General features: G+C 40.9%; 1 protein-coding gene across 1 annotated transcript in view; it reads right to left on the reverse strand.

Annotated features, from left to right (window-relative positions):
• Window positions 1-3,303, reverse strand: part of RPS6KA5 (ribosomal protein S6 kinase A5) — a 66,978-nt gene extending 63,675 nt beyond the window's left edge. The window contains exons 1-2 of the mRNA XM_042438820.1: window positions 3,287-3,303; window positions 2,521-2,839 (exon numbers count right to left, since the gene is read on the reverse strand). Coding sequence (XP_042294754.1) covers window positions 2,521-2,599 — 79 coding nt within the window. The 5' untranslated portion in view covers window positions 2,600-2,839; window positions 3,287-3,303. The remainder of the gene's footprint in view (window positions 1-2,520; window positions 2,840-3,286) is intronic.
• Between the last annotated feature and the right edge of the window lie 12,595 nt (window positions 3,304-15,898).

Below are 15,898 nucleotides of genomic sequence, written 5' to 3' on the forward strand. Positions count from 1 at the left end.
GGGCCCAAAACCACAGATCTTCCCCCAGTGGTTGCCACAGATTGTGAAGACAGCCAGCATCAGTTTCAGGGTGAGGGTGGCATTTTTCACCAGTGTACACAAGTCCACAGTCTTTAGGTCTACAGTGCCTGAGACACTGTAACCAAGGCATCCCTGTCTCTAGAAAATTTATGGAATATTTGCACTCTTTCCTTGATTCTGCTATCAAAACAATTCTGCCATCTCCCCATATTATATGTGTCTCTATCACTGGTTTCTTTAAAATGTCCACAAACAATATTAAGTTACAAAGTCAACTAGAGCAATATTTTCATTAGTGACTTGGTTTTATTGCACTGAACTAGCCACCTCTTTTTCTGTGTTGTTTTATATTCGTAAAAAAAGAGAAACGTATCAGTTCATATTCTAGGGAGGTCAGTCAGTCAGTCCCTTCCATTAAGCACTGCACTGTCCTCCCAGCTCTAACAAACCATTAAAAAGCCAACGTAACAACGTAATGGCAGAGGAGGAGCACACTCTTCAGTTCTTTCATAATCTGCTCATTACTATCCTTACCACACAGAATGCAAGACACGAATAACGAAGCACACAACATTTTGAACAACGGAAGTCAGGAAAATGAGGGGGGAGGTAATATGGGGCAGGAGATACCATACCCTGGCCCAGAATTGACAGTTACCAAATTCACAGAAGGTTGTGGGTGTCCTGACCTCTAGGACAGACACAGTTCCCCCAGTGGAAGTCTCAGAATCATTTGCTGCCTCTTCTTCAACAGAGGAAGCTCCTTTTCACTTCTATGTAGTTTGAGTGTTGAACTACAACTCTGGAGACCAAGGTTCAATCCCCAGCTTGGCCATGGAAACCCAGTGGGTGACCTTAGGTGAGTCATATACTCTCAGCCTCAAGGGACGGCAACAGACTATGACCCTGGAGACCAAGCTTCGAATCCCAGCTCGTCCATTTAGATTTCCTGCATGGCAGGGGGTTGGACTGGATGGCCCTAGTGGTCTCTTCCAATTCTATGATTCTATGGAAACCCACTGGCTGACCTTAGGTGAGTCACATACTCACAGCCTCAGGGAAAGGTAACGGACTCTGACTCTGGAGACCAATGTTCAATTCCCAGCTGAGCCGTGGAAACCCAGTGGGTGGCCTTAGGCGAGTCACACACTCTCAGCCTCAGGAGAAGAAGGGAATGGGAAACCCCCTCTGAACCAATCTTGTCAAAGAAAACCCCATGAGTCGGAAACAACTTGAAGGCACACAACAACAACAACAACAACAACAAAATAGTCCCTATGCCTCCCTCAAAACCCTTTCCTCCCATTCACTAAGGTCTCACCCCAGATTTTATTTTTTCTTTCAATTTTTTTGTAATTTTTTTTCAATTTTCTTTTAAAACATCCCATTTTAACCAAATCTTCAGTACGTATATGTAAATACATTTAGGCTGTGTGTACGCTATTGTAATTTGAAGGTGTAATTTTTAATTTTTCCTAATTATATTATAGGGATGCAGTGGCTCAAGTGGTTAAGACGCTGGCTTTGTTGATTGCAAGTTTGGCAGGTAGGCAGTTCAAGGCTTGAGTGCCGCATGATGAGGTGAACTCCCATCATTAGTCCCAGCTTCTGCCAACCTAGCAGCTCAAAAGCATGCAGATGCAAGCAGATAAATAGGTACCACTTTGGCGGGAAGGTAAACAGCATTCTGTAAAATCATGCTGGCCACATGACCACCAAATGATCACCGCCCACTATGGTCGGACATGACAACCTTGTCAACGGGGAATACCTTGACCTTTTAATTGCTTTGTGTCACAACTATTAGCATTACATCCGGTGGTATGTGGGAATCAGATTTATGAGTAACATTAGTGCAAAAAAGCATTACAATCATCCCTCCACGTTCGCCGGAGTTAGGGACAGAGGACCCCTGTGAATGTGGAAAAACCGCAAATAACAAAAAAACCCACTATGTTTTTACTTGAGAGAACACCTCTCCAGGTATCTCTAGTACAACTCTGTGGTCCACTTCTGCCTGGTATTGAGCATAGAATTGCACTGGAGGAGCTACAGTTGCCTAGCAGAGTATCATATCTAGGAATCCCTAGGTCCTTCGATGCAATTCTGTGATCAGCATCTGAGCTGGAGGAGCAACAGATGCCTTGCGGAGTGTCCTCTCTAGGAATCCCTAGGTCCTTCAGTGCAACTTTTGGTTAAAATTGACCACAGAGTTGCACCGGAGGAATATCCCTAGAGAGGACATATTAATAAAATCCGCAAATAGTCAAAGCCACAAAAGCCAAAGCCGCAAATGTGGCAGGATGAGTGTAGTAAAGGTTCTGTGAGGAGGCTAATGGCAGTGGTGGGGTGACACCAACCCTAGGGATGCCACTGCCTTCCCCCAAGGCTGAGAGAGTGTGCCCTGCCCAAGGCCTCCTCCTCACTCCAAACAATAATCCCCCTTCCCTCTTTTTCCTCCAGCCCCCCAAAAGACCCTGCGACCGTCGTCTCACTCACCATTCCTCAGCTCGTGCTTGACAGTGAAGAGGAGGGAGAGGTCCCTTTCCTCCCTTTCTTCAGCGGAGGGCCCCTCCATTTCCTCCTGACAGGATGAGGATGAGGATGGTGAGCAACAGCAACAATAATCTCCCTTCTCTTCCTTGCCTTCCTTCTCCCACCTTTGTGTGTCTCTCTATCTCTCTCAGAGATGAAAGGTTTTTCTTAACCTCACAAAAAAGGAGGGCAAGTTTCTTGAAAGAGACATCAGCAGTCCATATTTTAACTGGGTGGATAAAATATGAGGAGGTTGATGGTTGGCTTTGCTTGCTCTTCCCTCCTAAAATGATAAATATAATAGTAATGTCCTAAAAATTATATATATATATTCATTTGAATAATAAAAGTGCCCTAAAATAATATATATATATATGAATAGTGCCCATATATATATATATATATTAGTGTCCTAAAATTATAAATATATACTGTATATATGAATAATAAGTGCCCTAATATATATATATATATATGGGAATAATAATAGTGCCCTAAAACGATGAGGCGCTTATTTATTAATAATTTAATTTATTAGTTTTTTTAAAAAATAATTATTTATTTCCCCTTCCGTTTCCTAGCGCCTTTCCTTCAACCTCCGTCACCCCTCATTCTACACACACAAGAAGGGAAGAATGGCGGAGGCGGAAGAGGAGGGATAAAAACGGGGGGCGTTAAAAAAAAATAAAGACCCCCCCCTTTCCCTGTTTCTGAGGAGACCTTTCCCCACCTCCTTCTCCTTCGGCCTCCACTGAGGCAAATGAGAGGAAGGCGGGGCCGAACACAGCGGCCATTGGCTGTTGGGGCCGAGAAGAGCTGCTATTGGCTGACGGGGCCGAGCAGAGCGGTGATTGGCTCACGAGGCTACACACCAAGCTGACGGTTGGCTAGCAGCCCTTGCATGTTCCATTCCCTTCCTTCTCTCCTTCCCCAAGCGTTCGATCCGCCAAAACGCGCGCGACTCCGTTGGTTCTGCGCATGCGCCAATCGCGTTTCTTCTTCTTCTTTTCTTCTTCCTCCCCCCCTCCTTCCTCATTCTTTTCTCCGCTCTCTGAGGTGATTCTGCCGCTTTAAGTGACATGGCTCCATGGTACGGAATTCTGGGAAATGTAGTTCGTGCCTCTACAAAGTACAGTTCCCGAAATTCCACAGCACGGAGCCATGGCAGTTAATGTGGCGTCGAACCCAGAGATGTAAAATCACCTCAACTCCACAGCATGGAGCCGTGACAGTTAAACTGGGGTCAAAAAGGGAGAGAGGAAGAATCACCTCAATAAACTATAATTCCCTCAGTTCCATAGCATGGCGCCTTGGAGTCAAAAAGAGAGGCAGAATCGCCTCAATAAACTATAATTCCCAGAATTCCATAGTATGGGGTCGAAAATCGCGAGGTCTAGGCAAAAACACTCTTGTGGTTGGTCCTTGTCTTTCCAAGGAAGAATAGTCACTGCAACAGTACATACATATTTATTAAATACATAGGATACTGAATACTCTCCCCGCCTTTGATTTTAAGGACGGTTTTAATGATGGTGGTAATCTTTTAACAGTGGCTCATTTTTATGTGGGGATTGTGGTAATGTTTTAACAGTTGTTATTTTCGTGTGGGAGTTTTTAACGTTTATGGGAGGGAGGGAGGGAGGGAATAATGCTGGGATTATTTTGTATAGTAGGTTTTGCTTTTTTGTAAGCCATCTCAACACTGGCGGAGAGGCGGCATATAAATAAAACTTTATTATTATTATTATTAATACATGCTTGTTGTTTCTTGTCTTTCCACGGAAGTAGAGCAAACGCAACAATACGCTGCTGTGGCTTCCTGTCTTTTTCAAGTAAAAATAGTGACCACAACAATACAGTGTTGTTGCTGTTTCTTGTCTTTCCGAGTAAAAATAGTGACCTCTTACTCAGAAAGACAAGAATCAAGGCTTTGGCCTCCCACTGCTGTTGTTGTTTCTTGTCTTTCCAAGGAAGAAGAGTAACCACAACAATACACTGTTGTTGTATGTCTTTCCAAGTAAGAATAGTGACCACAACAATACACTGTTTTTGTTTCTTATCTTTCCAAGTAAGAATAGTGACCCCCAACAATACGGTGTTGTATCCTTTTTAAAGTCATTTCTAACTTATAGCGACTCTAAGGTGAACCTATTGTGAGGATTACTTGGTAAGTTTCTTCAGAAGGGTTTTTGCCATTGCCATCCTCTGAGGCTAAGAGAGTGTGACTTGCCCAAGGTCACCCAGGAGGGTTCCACGATTGAATCCATATTCAAACCCTCGTCTGCAACCAGACGTAGTCCAATGTTCAAGCCACTACACCATGCTGACATGAAATCCCACCAGAGTGTGTAAAGATGCAGAGTCTGGGGCAGTACTGGTAGGAAACCCATTTCCTGGTGTAGTTTTGGTAATGAGAAAGATGGAATTTTGTGGTCGATGTTTGGCTCTGGAGAGCTTGTATATGTGTGTGTATAGGTGCCTTCAAGTCCCCTGTCAACCTATGATGCCCCATGAATTCTTAGGATTTTCTTAGGCAAGGAATACTCAGAGGTGGTTTTGCCAGTTCCTTCCTCTGAACTGTAGCCTAAAGCACCTGGTATTCATTGGCAGGGAGAGCCAATTAATCCCATCCAAGTACTAACCAGAGCTGACCCTGTTTATCTTCCATGATCAGATGGGACCTGCTGCCTTTAGGGTATTTAGGCCCATAGCCTAAACCCATACCCAGGTTCACCGGATGTTGAAAACAAGAAAATGGGCCCAGTTTAAAACATTTTTCTTCCTGAATTTCATTTTCTTGTAACAGACGTTGCTAAAACAGTTTTGTCCTTGGGATAAGCAGAAACGGCAAAACTGGTGTTAAATTTGTTGTTGTTTTATGCCTTCAAGTCATTTCCGACTTATTGCAAGCCTATTATAGGTTTTTTTTGGGAGGGGCATATTTGTTTGGACGAGGTTTTTTGCCTTTGCCTCCCTCTGAGTCTGAGAGAGTGTGACTTGCTTAAGGTCACCCAGTGAGTTTCCTTGACTGAGCGGGGATGTGAATCCTGGTCTTCAGAGCTGCAGTCCAGTTCTGAAACCACTGCACTACACTGGCTCTGTGTTAAATTAAATCAAATGCAGACTATATAGATTATCAGAGGACATTTCTGACGTCATGCAGTCAGGTCTGCTATGATTTCTCTCCCAGTAGAACTGGTAAAAAGCAAAATGGAGTGACTGTATCCCTTTGACATGTTTTCTGACTTGCATGCATTCATATAAAGGAACACGAAAGTATCACTTTATTTGTTTATTAATTATTTATTTTATTTATATGCCACCTTTCTCTCAAATTGGACCCAAGGTGGTTCACAAAAGCAGGACAAACTTGGTGAAATTGTGTGATGAAAGAGATGAGGTTTAGGATCCTCTAAAGCGGGATGGAAACATGGTCCTCTGGATGATATGTAAGACTGCAACTGCCATCAGACCTAACTGGTATAACCAGTCATCAGGGATGATGGGTGTTAGTCCAACTGCCCCCTCAATACTTATGAATATTGTTAAGGAGAGGTTCCTGAACATCCATATAGGAAATGAGTTGGCAATTGATTTCTTTAAGGGCCAGGTTAAAGTAAGTTTTGCTTACTTGACACAGATCTGTTGGTGAGTGAAAAATTATCAGAACCGTTAACTTTTGTTGTGTAGAGATGCTTTGGAATTGATATGGGACTTTTAAGAAAAACTTATCTGATGTTGCAGTGGCTTAGAATAATTTACCCACTGCTGTTCTGCATCAAGCATTATCTCATCCTGAACTGACAGATGAAATTTTAAAAGTAATCTTTCAGATAAAGTTCTGCATTTCTCATTATATCTGTAATATCCTGTTGACACCCAAATCTTTGCTGACTGTTGTAGTGCAATCCCAGACCACTATTGCATGTCTTTTCCTGCATTCGGTTGTCAGCTTGACTTTAAGCATAAGACAAGATCCTCTTTTTACTGTTTACTGTTGGCTCAAGGAATTTAGCATGCTTTGCAGTGAAGGGTTTTTCTCTGTTTCTGCCCCTTACCCCTCCAAAATCAAACAAAACCTGTCACTTTGAACAAGATTTGATAACAAGGTACAAGAGAGTGGTATGCAAAGAATTCAAACTAACATAGCTAAGTATCAGACTTCTATCACCAATGTAGAATAGGGTAGGCAAAGTGCAACCTTTGGGCTGCATTTGATTGATTTGATGCATTTGACATCTGTTTTTTGTCCCCCCCCCCCCCCGAACTACAAGTCACCACTTTTCTTTCAAAAAACATGAACCTATTTATGAGACAGTTCACTTGTACAAAAGAGCATTTAAAAAACCTTATTTTCAAAATCTGAACTTGAAGCTACTTCAAACTTTGTTTTTTATTATTTGCGTTTTTCTTTGTTTTCCCCCTTCCTTCCTTCCTTCCTTCCTTCCTTCTTTATTTTTGGTGGCATGAAAAAGTCCATATAGTCCCCAGAAAGTTCCAGGGCAGAAAACTGCCCCCCTAACCTACTAGAATTACCTTCCCATGTAATCCTCAGCAGTAACAACATAATGTCTTGTTGCATCCTAAAAAAATAACTGTTATTTGTATAATAAATTCCAGGAGAACATTTTGTAACAATCTTTCTTCCTATATGATGAGGCAACAAAATTTCAAATGTCTAGCCTCAAATATATACAGTAGTTGGTAGCGTGTTCAAAAACTCATCACTTAGGCCAAGCAGATTGATTATAAATCAATAAAATAAGTTTATTTCATAAACAAAACAGAATAAAAGATTGTCGATAATAAACAGTCGTGAACTTGTCTCTCAATCAATCAATTGTAGAGGTTTCTAGCAACTCTTATTTCATATGTGACCCTTTTCCTACTCTTTTAGGCCTTCCCTTGGTCTAAAAGATTAGATTCACTCGTTTTAATTCACTGTCCCCTCATAGACTTCGAGACTATAGCCCTTCTAGGGACTAGTCTTTTCCCAACCTCACTCAACCAACCCCCTCTGACTTCCAACCTTCGACTTCTTTCCTTCTCAACTGCCTCCGAATCTTTATAGCTCCAGCCAGCCTCTGATTGGTTCAGAGTCTCTGGCTCCTGATTGGCTGGCTCAAGATTCCGAGCACCACACATGGTAACTCTCCACTAAGGGTCCTGCTACTTCTACCTTATTAACCAGGTCATCACTGTTGGTTAGGATCAGCCCTACAATAGTTGATTCCCTTATTTTCTTGGAGGAGTTTGACTTCCAACAAATATCAGGATTACTACTATCAGGATTATTATTACTTTCTCCTTTCTTAATGTGTGCTCTTCTGTTCTGGGAAGGCATCATCCAAGTCCTTAGTCTGGCTGGAGTAGACCTTCTGTAGTAGACCCTCCACAATGACATCTCTGTTGTTTCTCTCCTCCTTGATTTTTACCCAGATGCTCTCAACCTGGCTTCCAGGATTTAAGTCACATATCTCTTCACAGTTTTAAGCATCCTTGACATATAATTTGTACTCCTCATCCTCCTTTCCTGTTTGGTGTATTTCTCTGAAATAGTTTATCCCCCTCAGTTACTACATTCCAATCATGACACTAACCCTGCCAGGTTTCAATGATGCCTATTTAGTTGCACTGTTGTATTATGAGTTCAAGTTCATCTAGTTTATTTCCCATGCTTTTTGCATTAGTGTAGAGACATCTAAGATTATGGGTCATTTCCCCCTATCTGCTAATTTAAGGTTTCCCCCACTCCCACTGTTGGATTTTTGTACTATTCACCCAGTTCACTGTATAACATGTAGAGTATTATCTTTAGCAGGTGATGAACTCCTGCCTTAAGGAATACTGTCTCCCTCCCCCACATACCTCAGTTTAAAGTCCTCCTGATTAAATATCTGAGATTCTCAGCAAAAGCATTCCTGCCAAGTGCTGGGAGGTGTAACCCATCACTTGCCAGATATCCATCTTCATGAAACTACAGACCACAGTCCAAGAAGCCAAATCTTTCCCAGAAACATCATCCATGGAGCCAGTTGTTCACCTCCACTATTCTTCTCTCCATTCCTGGGCCAGATCTTTCAATTGGGAGGAGAGATGAAATGACAAGCTGTGCATCAAAGTCCTTCAGCTTTCTACCCAGAGCTTCATAATCCTTTGTGATCGCCTGAAGGCTATGCTTTGCAATGCAATTGGTTCCCATGTGAACCAAAAGGAAGGGGTAATGTTTAGGGGGCTTGGCAAGTCTTGTCAGATGGTGTGGGCGATAGGGAAAAACAAAAGCGGTAAAGCACCGGGTCCAGACGGTTTCCCGATTGAATTTTATAAAATATTTAAGGAACAATTGAAAGAACCACTGAGGAAGGTAATGAATGAAATTATTAAAGGGAAAATGCCAGAGACATGGAGGGAATCAGAGATAATATTAATTCCAAAAGAGGGCAAAGATACATTGGAGGCTTCTAATTATAGACCAATATCGTTGTTAAATTTGGATTACAAAATATTTGCGACAATTATGGCCCAAAGACTTAAGAATTGTTTGAAACAATGGATTGATCAGGATCAATGTGGCTTCTTACCAAAAAGATATATGAAAAACAATATGAGATATTTATTAAACATTTTGGAATATTATGAAAGACATAATGATAAAAAAATTGGGATTGTTATTTGTAGATATGGAAAAGGCATTTGACACAGTGGATTGGATGGCATTGATGGAAATATTAGAGAATATTAATATTGGACCGAATTATAAAAAATGGATTTCACAAATATACATGAATCAAAAAGTGAGAATTAATATAAATGGAGAGCTAATGAAACCAGTTCATATTGAAAGAGGAACAAGGCAGGGATGTCCTTTATCTCCACTTTTATTTATATTGATAATGGAATTACTAATAAACAAAATTAATAATTTGGAAATAATACAAGGTGTGAGAATAAAACAATTCCAATATAAGATACGAGCATTTGCAGATGATGTGGTAATAAATTTGGAAGACCCCCAAAATAATATAGCAAATGTAATGAAGATAATTGAAGAATTTGGTGAATATACAGGGTGTAAAATTAATAAAAATAAATCGGCAATGATAACAAAAAATTTGAATAAAGAAGAGGATAAGAAGGTACAAGAAAAGGCAGGGATAAAAATAAATAAAAAAGTGAAATATTTGGGCATTTGGATTTCAAAAAAAAAACAAACGAATTGTTTGAAAATAACTATGTAAAATTATGGTCAGAAGTGAAAAAAAGATTTGGCAAATTGGAAAAATTTACAATTATCCTTTTTGGGAAGGATAGCGGCGATAAAGATGTCAGTGCTTCCGAGACTCCTTTTCTTATTTCAAATGATCCCTATTATAAATTCAAGCAAACCTTTCAAAATTTGGGGAAAAGACATTTCGGCTTTCATTTGGCAAAACAAAGGACCAAGAATAAGACTAAAACTGCTACAAGACGCACGAGAGAGAGGGGGTTTAACAGTACCAAATTTGCAACTATATGCAGATGCTTGTAGCCTTATGTGGTTAAGGGATTGGATAAATTTAAGTGAGAGAAGACTATTAGAATTAGAGGGAGAAGGTTTAAGTTATGGATTTCATGCATACTTGGCTTATAATAAAGAAAAAGTAAATCAGGTCATAAATAACCATTGTATAAGAAGAAATTTATTGAAAATATGGAATAAATACAAAAGAAATATTATAGATAAATTCCCTATGTGGTTATCCCCACATGAAGCCATATATAGGAAAGAAATGATAGGAAGAGAGGAATGGTTTAAGTATAAGGAACTAATAAAGATAGAACAGGGCAAAATAAAAATAAAAACACAAGTAGAATTAGAGCAATTAGGATTTGACCCAGGATGGTTTGCATATAGGCGCATATATGAGAGGACAAAAGAAGACATAAAAGAATTTGGTGAGGAAGAAAATAGGACGGATTTAGAAAAATTACTAATTGAGGATCAGGAGAAATTAATTGGGAAAATCTATAAAAAACTTTTAGAATTGGAAATGGAGAGTGAAAGGGTGAAGGATACGATGGTTAAGTGGGCTAAATATATTGGGTACAATATACAACTTGAACAGTGGGAATTCATGTGGACAAAGGGATTGAAATATACTGCCTCACAAAATATAAAGGAAAATTGGTACAAAATGTTTTATCGATGGTACTTAACTCCGGAAAGATTGGCAACAATATATAAAAATAAAAACAATAAGTGTTGGAAGTGTGGGGAGGCTGTAGGTACTTTTATACACTGTTGGTGGAATTGCAAAATCATAAAGAAATTTTGGAAACAAATCAGAAATTTAATTGGAGAAATTTTACATATTAAATTAGATTTAAAACCAGAGAGCTTTCTTTTGAGTATGTTTGAGAAAGAAATAGAAACAAAATATGGAAAAATGCTATTTTATATGACATCAATGGCAAGAATACTAATAGCACAAGCTTGGAAAACAAAGGAGGCCCCGAAGACAGAACAATGGTTAATGAAACTAATGGAGATCATAGAAATGGATAAGATGACTCAATTATTAAGAGATGAAAGGATGGGGAACGTAACAAGGAAAGTTAATGAAGATTGGAAATTGGTGCTGGACTATATGAGGAAGCAATGGGGAGAGGAACTGATTGAGATATAAAGAAGTAAGTAGTGGGAAAGCCTTATTAAACTGATTTGTTACTATTATAACAATAAGGGGAGATAGTCATACGCTAAATAAGCGTTGCCTTCGCAATGAAGAACTAATATAGGTACGATATAATATGAGTTTTAATAGATGATATATAAAGGGAAATAGAGATGCATAAAGAACACGATAAACATAGAGGAAGGAAGTCACTGGGGTGAATGTAAGCGGAGAAGAAGGATAGTATTGAGTGGGATATGTTATATGATGTAGATGTAGGTTAGAAGTTATGGTAATAGTTTTGATTTGTTGTTGTTGTTGTTTGCTGGGGGGGTTGGGGGGTATGATAGGGATTATCTGGATTTGTTATGGGGGTTATGAATGTGTTGTTCAAGGTTGTTTATGAATGGTGATTGATGTATTTTAAAGTGAAATATAATAAAGTTATTTTCTAAAAAAAAAAAAAAGCAATGCAATTGGTTACCATGTGAACCAAAAGGAAGGGGTAATGCTTAGGGGGCATGACAAGTCTTGTCAGCCTCCCTATTACTTCATGGAGTTTTAACCCAAGGAGACAGTACAGATCTCAAGACATCCTGTCAGACTCACATACCATTGCTTCTCTTCCCCTCAGCAGGGAGTCCCCTGCCACCACTACAATCTATTCTGAGGATTATGGAAAGGAAAATGGTGACCCGTTGTGTCTGTTCATAGCAGCTGCTGCAAAGGAGACGCAAGACACCACAACCACCAGCTTCTGAGTTACGAAGCCAACAAAAAATGCCCCCTGTCATGGGGAGCCCTAAGGATCACCTATCTAGGTCTCAGTAACTGTCTATAGCTCTGTAGAGTCACTGATGGTGATGACCAAGCAGGGATGAGACAGAGGAACAGAGTGAACCACCTTGCCTCACCGCATCTTTGCCAGTCCCTCGAACAAAATTTCAAGAGATGTTCAGATGACCTTCTTCAAGCCATGGATTCAAAATGCATCACATGGAATATTAGAGGAGCTAATACTCCTCAAAAGAGAGAGAAAATTTTTCATTACTAAAAGAAAAAACTCTTAAAGAGCAAGTCTCTTTCTCCTTGAGATTGCCACTGCCTCCCCAACTGAGCCCTGCTTGAAAAGTTGCTCCAGAGTCAAGTGCTTCAGCCAGAACAAGGCACCCAGCCACAAGAGGAGGTAGATCAGGACTACTTGGGTATCAGTAGACAGTAGAAAGCAGTGTGGTGTAGACTTAAATGACTGTCTGTAAAATAATTTTATAGACATTTAGATGCCATGCACTCTCACAGTGCCACCAGGTGCAGTTTGCATCCCCTATGTCCCCCTGATGATGCAACTGAGGTCAGAGATGGGAACTGTGGAAGGCTAGGAGGATGCATTAGCCCACTTGGAGACCATGGCAGGCCATACCTGTTCCCACAAAATAAAGGGGGGGGGGAAGTCCCCCCCAACAACTCCAGGGGGCATGGGGACTCTTCACTATGTTTAGCATTTCAGAAACAGCCTCTCCTGAGCATATATTGTCATGGGGAGGGGCTGCAAAATGTGGTGGGAATGATCCCACATCCCCATAACCGCTAGAGTGCCTTGAAACCTATGGAAACAGCTTCAAGCTTGTTGGAACTGGTGGCTTGTGAATTAAATATGATTAAACATGTATAAAACTGGCCTGCACATCCATATCTTTTCATTTAATCTAATCTTTTAGAGGTAAAAATGTAACAAACCATACTATAACATTTAAACATGTATAGCTGCTTAATTAAGCTTTGTGGTTTATAACACAATTTTTAAAGAGATATTTGTTTGTTTGTTTGTTTACAGTATTTATAACCCACCCTTCAGCCCTTAAGCTGTAAGAACAGCTTGCAATTATTATTATTATTAATTCTATATGCAGATATCATGCACTTATAAGTCCCCTCCTGCTTCTGCTGAGTAGGATAGTACCTCTTGAGGGCATCTATCTGAGCTGCCACCACCCACTGATTTTAACTCCATTAGTAACTCAAAGTAGAAAGTTACTGAGGCAACTTGTCTTGTGGTTTCCACCTGACTCTCCAAGGCAAATCATGCTGAGCAAAAGCCTTGTCAAATGAGTCTGGAAAGAAAAGAGTCTTTAAAGGAATCTCTATTCTATACTGTAACCTACAATAGCGAAAAGATATCTCTTACATAAAATGTACCTCCATTCAGGCACAAGTAGATTAGCCAAGATTACAAAAATAAATGTCAACCCTCACTACACACTTGGATCTCTGACCCCAATAAATACCACTTTACACCATCACCTCATTAATCCTTTGGCTACCTGGAAAGGAGACTATATCCCACAGTTGTTTTGCCCACATAATGGGAGAATCCATTATCATACACACACACACACACACACCACCATCTTACTCTGGTGACAGCTGGAGGCTAGAATCATGCTGGTTGCAATTTCATCCTGTAACCTAGGAAAGAACGGAGTTAAAGCATACATGCAGACATGCAATACTACAAGTTAACAATTCTGCCAACTAGCATCCATGTGAAAACATTTTCCTTAATCTCCCATCAGTTGTCTACTGGAGAGGCAGTCAGCTACTGTGTTGGAGCTTCCAAATGCATGTTGAATATCAGAGTCAAAGTCTTGGAGACACAGGCTCCAACAGAGCAGTTTCTTGTTGTTAGGAAGGATCAAATTAGGGGAATTATATGAGAGGCGTGTCCTAACAACACATGCAGCGGGATCGTGTCCCTATGTGTATACCACAGGTCATCTAGTCCAGCCCCAAGAGACAGAGACTCAGATGCCAATGGAGGTGCAATTAAAATATGAACATTTATTAAAGCCACACAACAAGAAGGGATCACACACACACACATTCAATGCTATAGCAGGGGAGGGGTGAGTTGGGAGTAAAGGAAAAGAATAGAGGCACAGTTGGGATATTTACCTTCAAAGTCTTCTCCAAGGCAACGGATTGAGGGATGGTGGATGGTGAGACACGGCCGCGAGAACGGGGAAAGAAAGTGGCGGCCGCGGTGGCTAGGAGCTGAGTTCTGACAGGCAAAGCTAACTAGAGGCCCGAAAAGACAGTGAGCTTGGCTTCGCTCAAGTGATTTCAGCAGAGCACAAGGCTCCAGGAACGCAAGCTCGGAGCGAAATGTTCTACAAGCAAGGAACTCAGGCTCGGAACTTACTGCTCTACAAGCCCACTGAAGGGCAAAAAGTGGGGTCCTTATATACTGCTAAACATAACCTCAGGCTATGGCAGCCTGGCGGACAAAAGGCTTGATGACTTATCTTTGTCTAAGCTGAAACTTACACAATGGATACACAAAGCATAGGTCTGCCACTTATTCGGGGGGGAGTGAATACCTTGATGGTCGAGCCGTTAATCTAATCACTGGCTCATTAAGCAGGGAGCCATAGCTATTGTCCTCCTTGTCTCAGGTAGCTTGCAAATCCGGTATAGCAACTCCCAAAACTGCTGCTGGAAGGTTTAAATCTACCTTTTTCCTTTGACCATGCCTAGCAAGGGTTACTGGCTACGTGGTCTTGCTTGTGGGATAATGGCAGCTAGCGATGGGGTCAGTCAGGGGTCATGGCTTCAGACTGCATGGCACCCAAAATTTATATAAAACCATACTTGATAACAGTGTTAATTCCATGCATTGTGTGAAGCCACAGAAGGGCAGCATGGCCAATCTGGAGAGTGAAGGGACATCTGCATACATATAGCCTCAGCTAGTCCAGCACATACACAGTGATGTAACCAACTCAACCCCCTCATAGAAAGCTGATTATTGAGAAACAATACAGGGTATAAGAATCCACCCAGACCTTCCTGCAGCAGGACTGCTCCAATGCTTCTGTTGGAAGTACATTTAGCCACAATGAACAGCTTGTCCAAGTCAGGCACCATCAGCAGTGAATCTGAAATAAGAGCCCATTTCAGTGCCTCAAATGCTTCTTGACACTCCCACTTCACTGTCTTTGGCTGCAGTTAGGCATAAACTGTAGCTGACCAAGCCAAGGAAAGATTGAAGCTGTTTCCTGGATTGGGAAGTAGACCAATTGTGAATAGCTTTCACTGTCACTTGCAAAGGAGTGATAGTCCCTTGACCCACCTCCTTTCACACATTACACAAATTATTCACTTTTCTCCTAACATGGATTTAATATAGTTAATGAAGATAGGAAATGTAGTTCAATATGTAAACTACCTTCATAGTAGGGTTGCCAAAACTGTCAACCTTCAAACCGGGACAAATGGGGGAAAATGTAGGACAACGTAGGACAAAATTTAGCCCCAAATGTAGGACATGTTTTTAAAATGGAGGACACACGAAAAAATTTAATGATTTAAAAAAGTATTGATATAAACTCATGTTTCTTAGGCATGCTAAAAATGGAAGACATTTTGGCATTATTGCTCGACAGATGGCAGAAATGTACTTCCCTTTCTGGCCACCCCCCCCCTTCCAAAATTCCAAAACACATACAACAGCACAAGTCCAGGCATCCTTAGCATTTGAACCGAGGTAGACAGGCAGCCCCTTCAGCCGGCAAACTACATGTTCCAAACCTTCTTAGCAATTCCCCCCTTCCTCGTTCTCCTTGCGCCCTGCAACCCCCCCCCACCCTCACCCCCTCTTTTCCCCCAGGTACAGTATATCTCAACTGGCT

Source organism: Sceloporus undulatus, chromosome 1, assembly GCF_019175285.1.
Source record: "Sceloporus undulatus isolate JIND9_A2432 ecotype Alabama chromosome 1, SceUnd_v1.1, whole genome shotgun sequence".
Lineage (NCBI taxonomy): Eukaryota > Metazoa > Chordata > Lepidosauria > Squamata > Phrynosomatidae > Sceloporus > Sceloporus undulatus.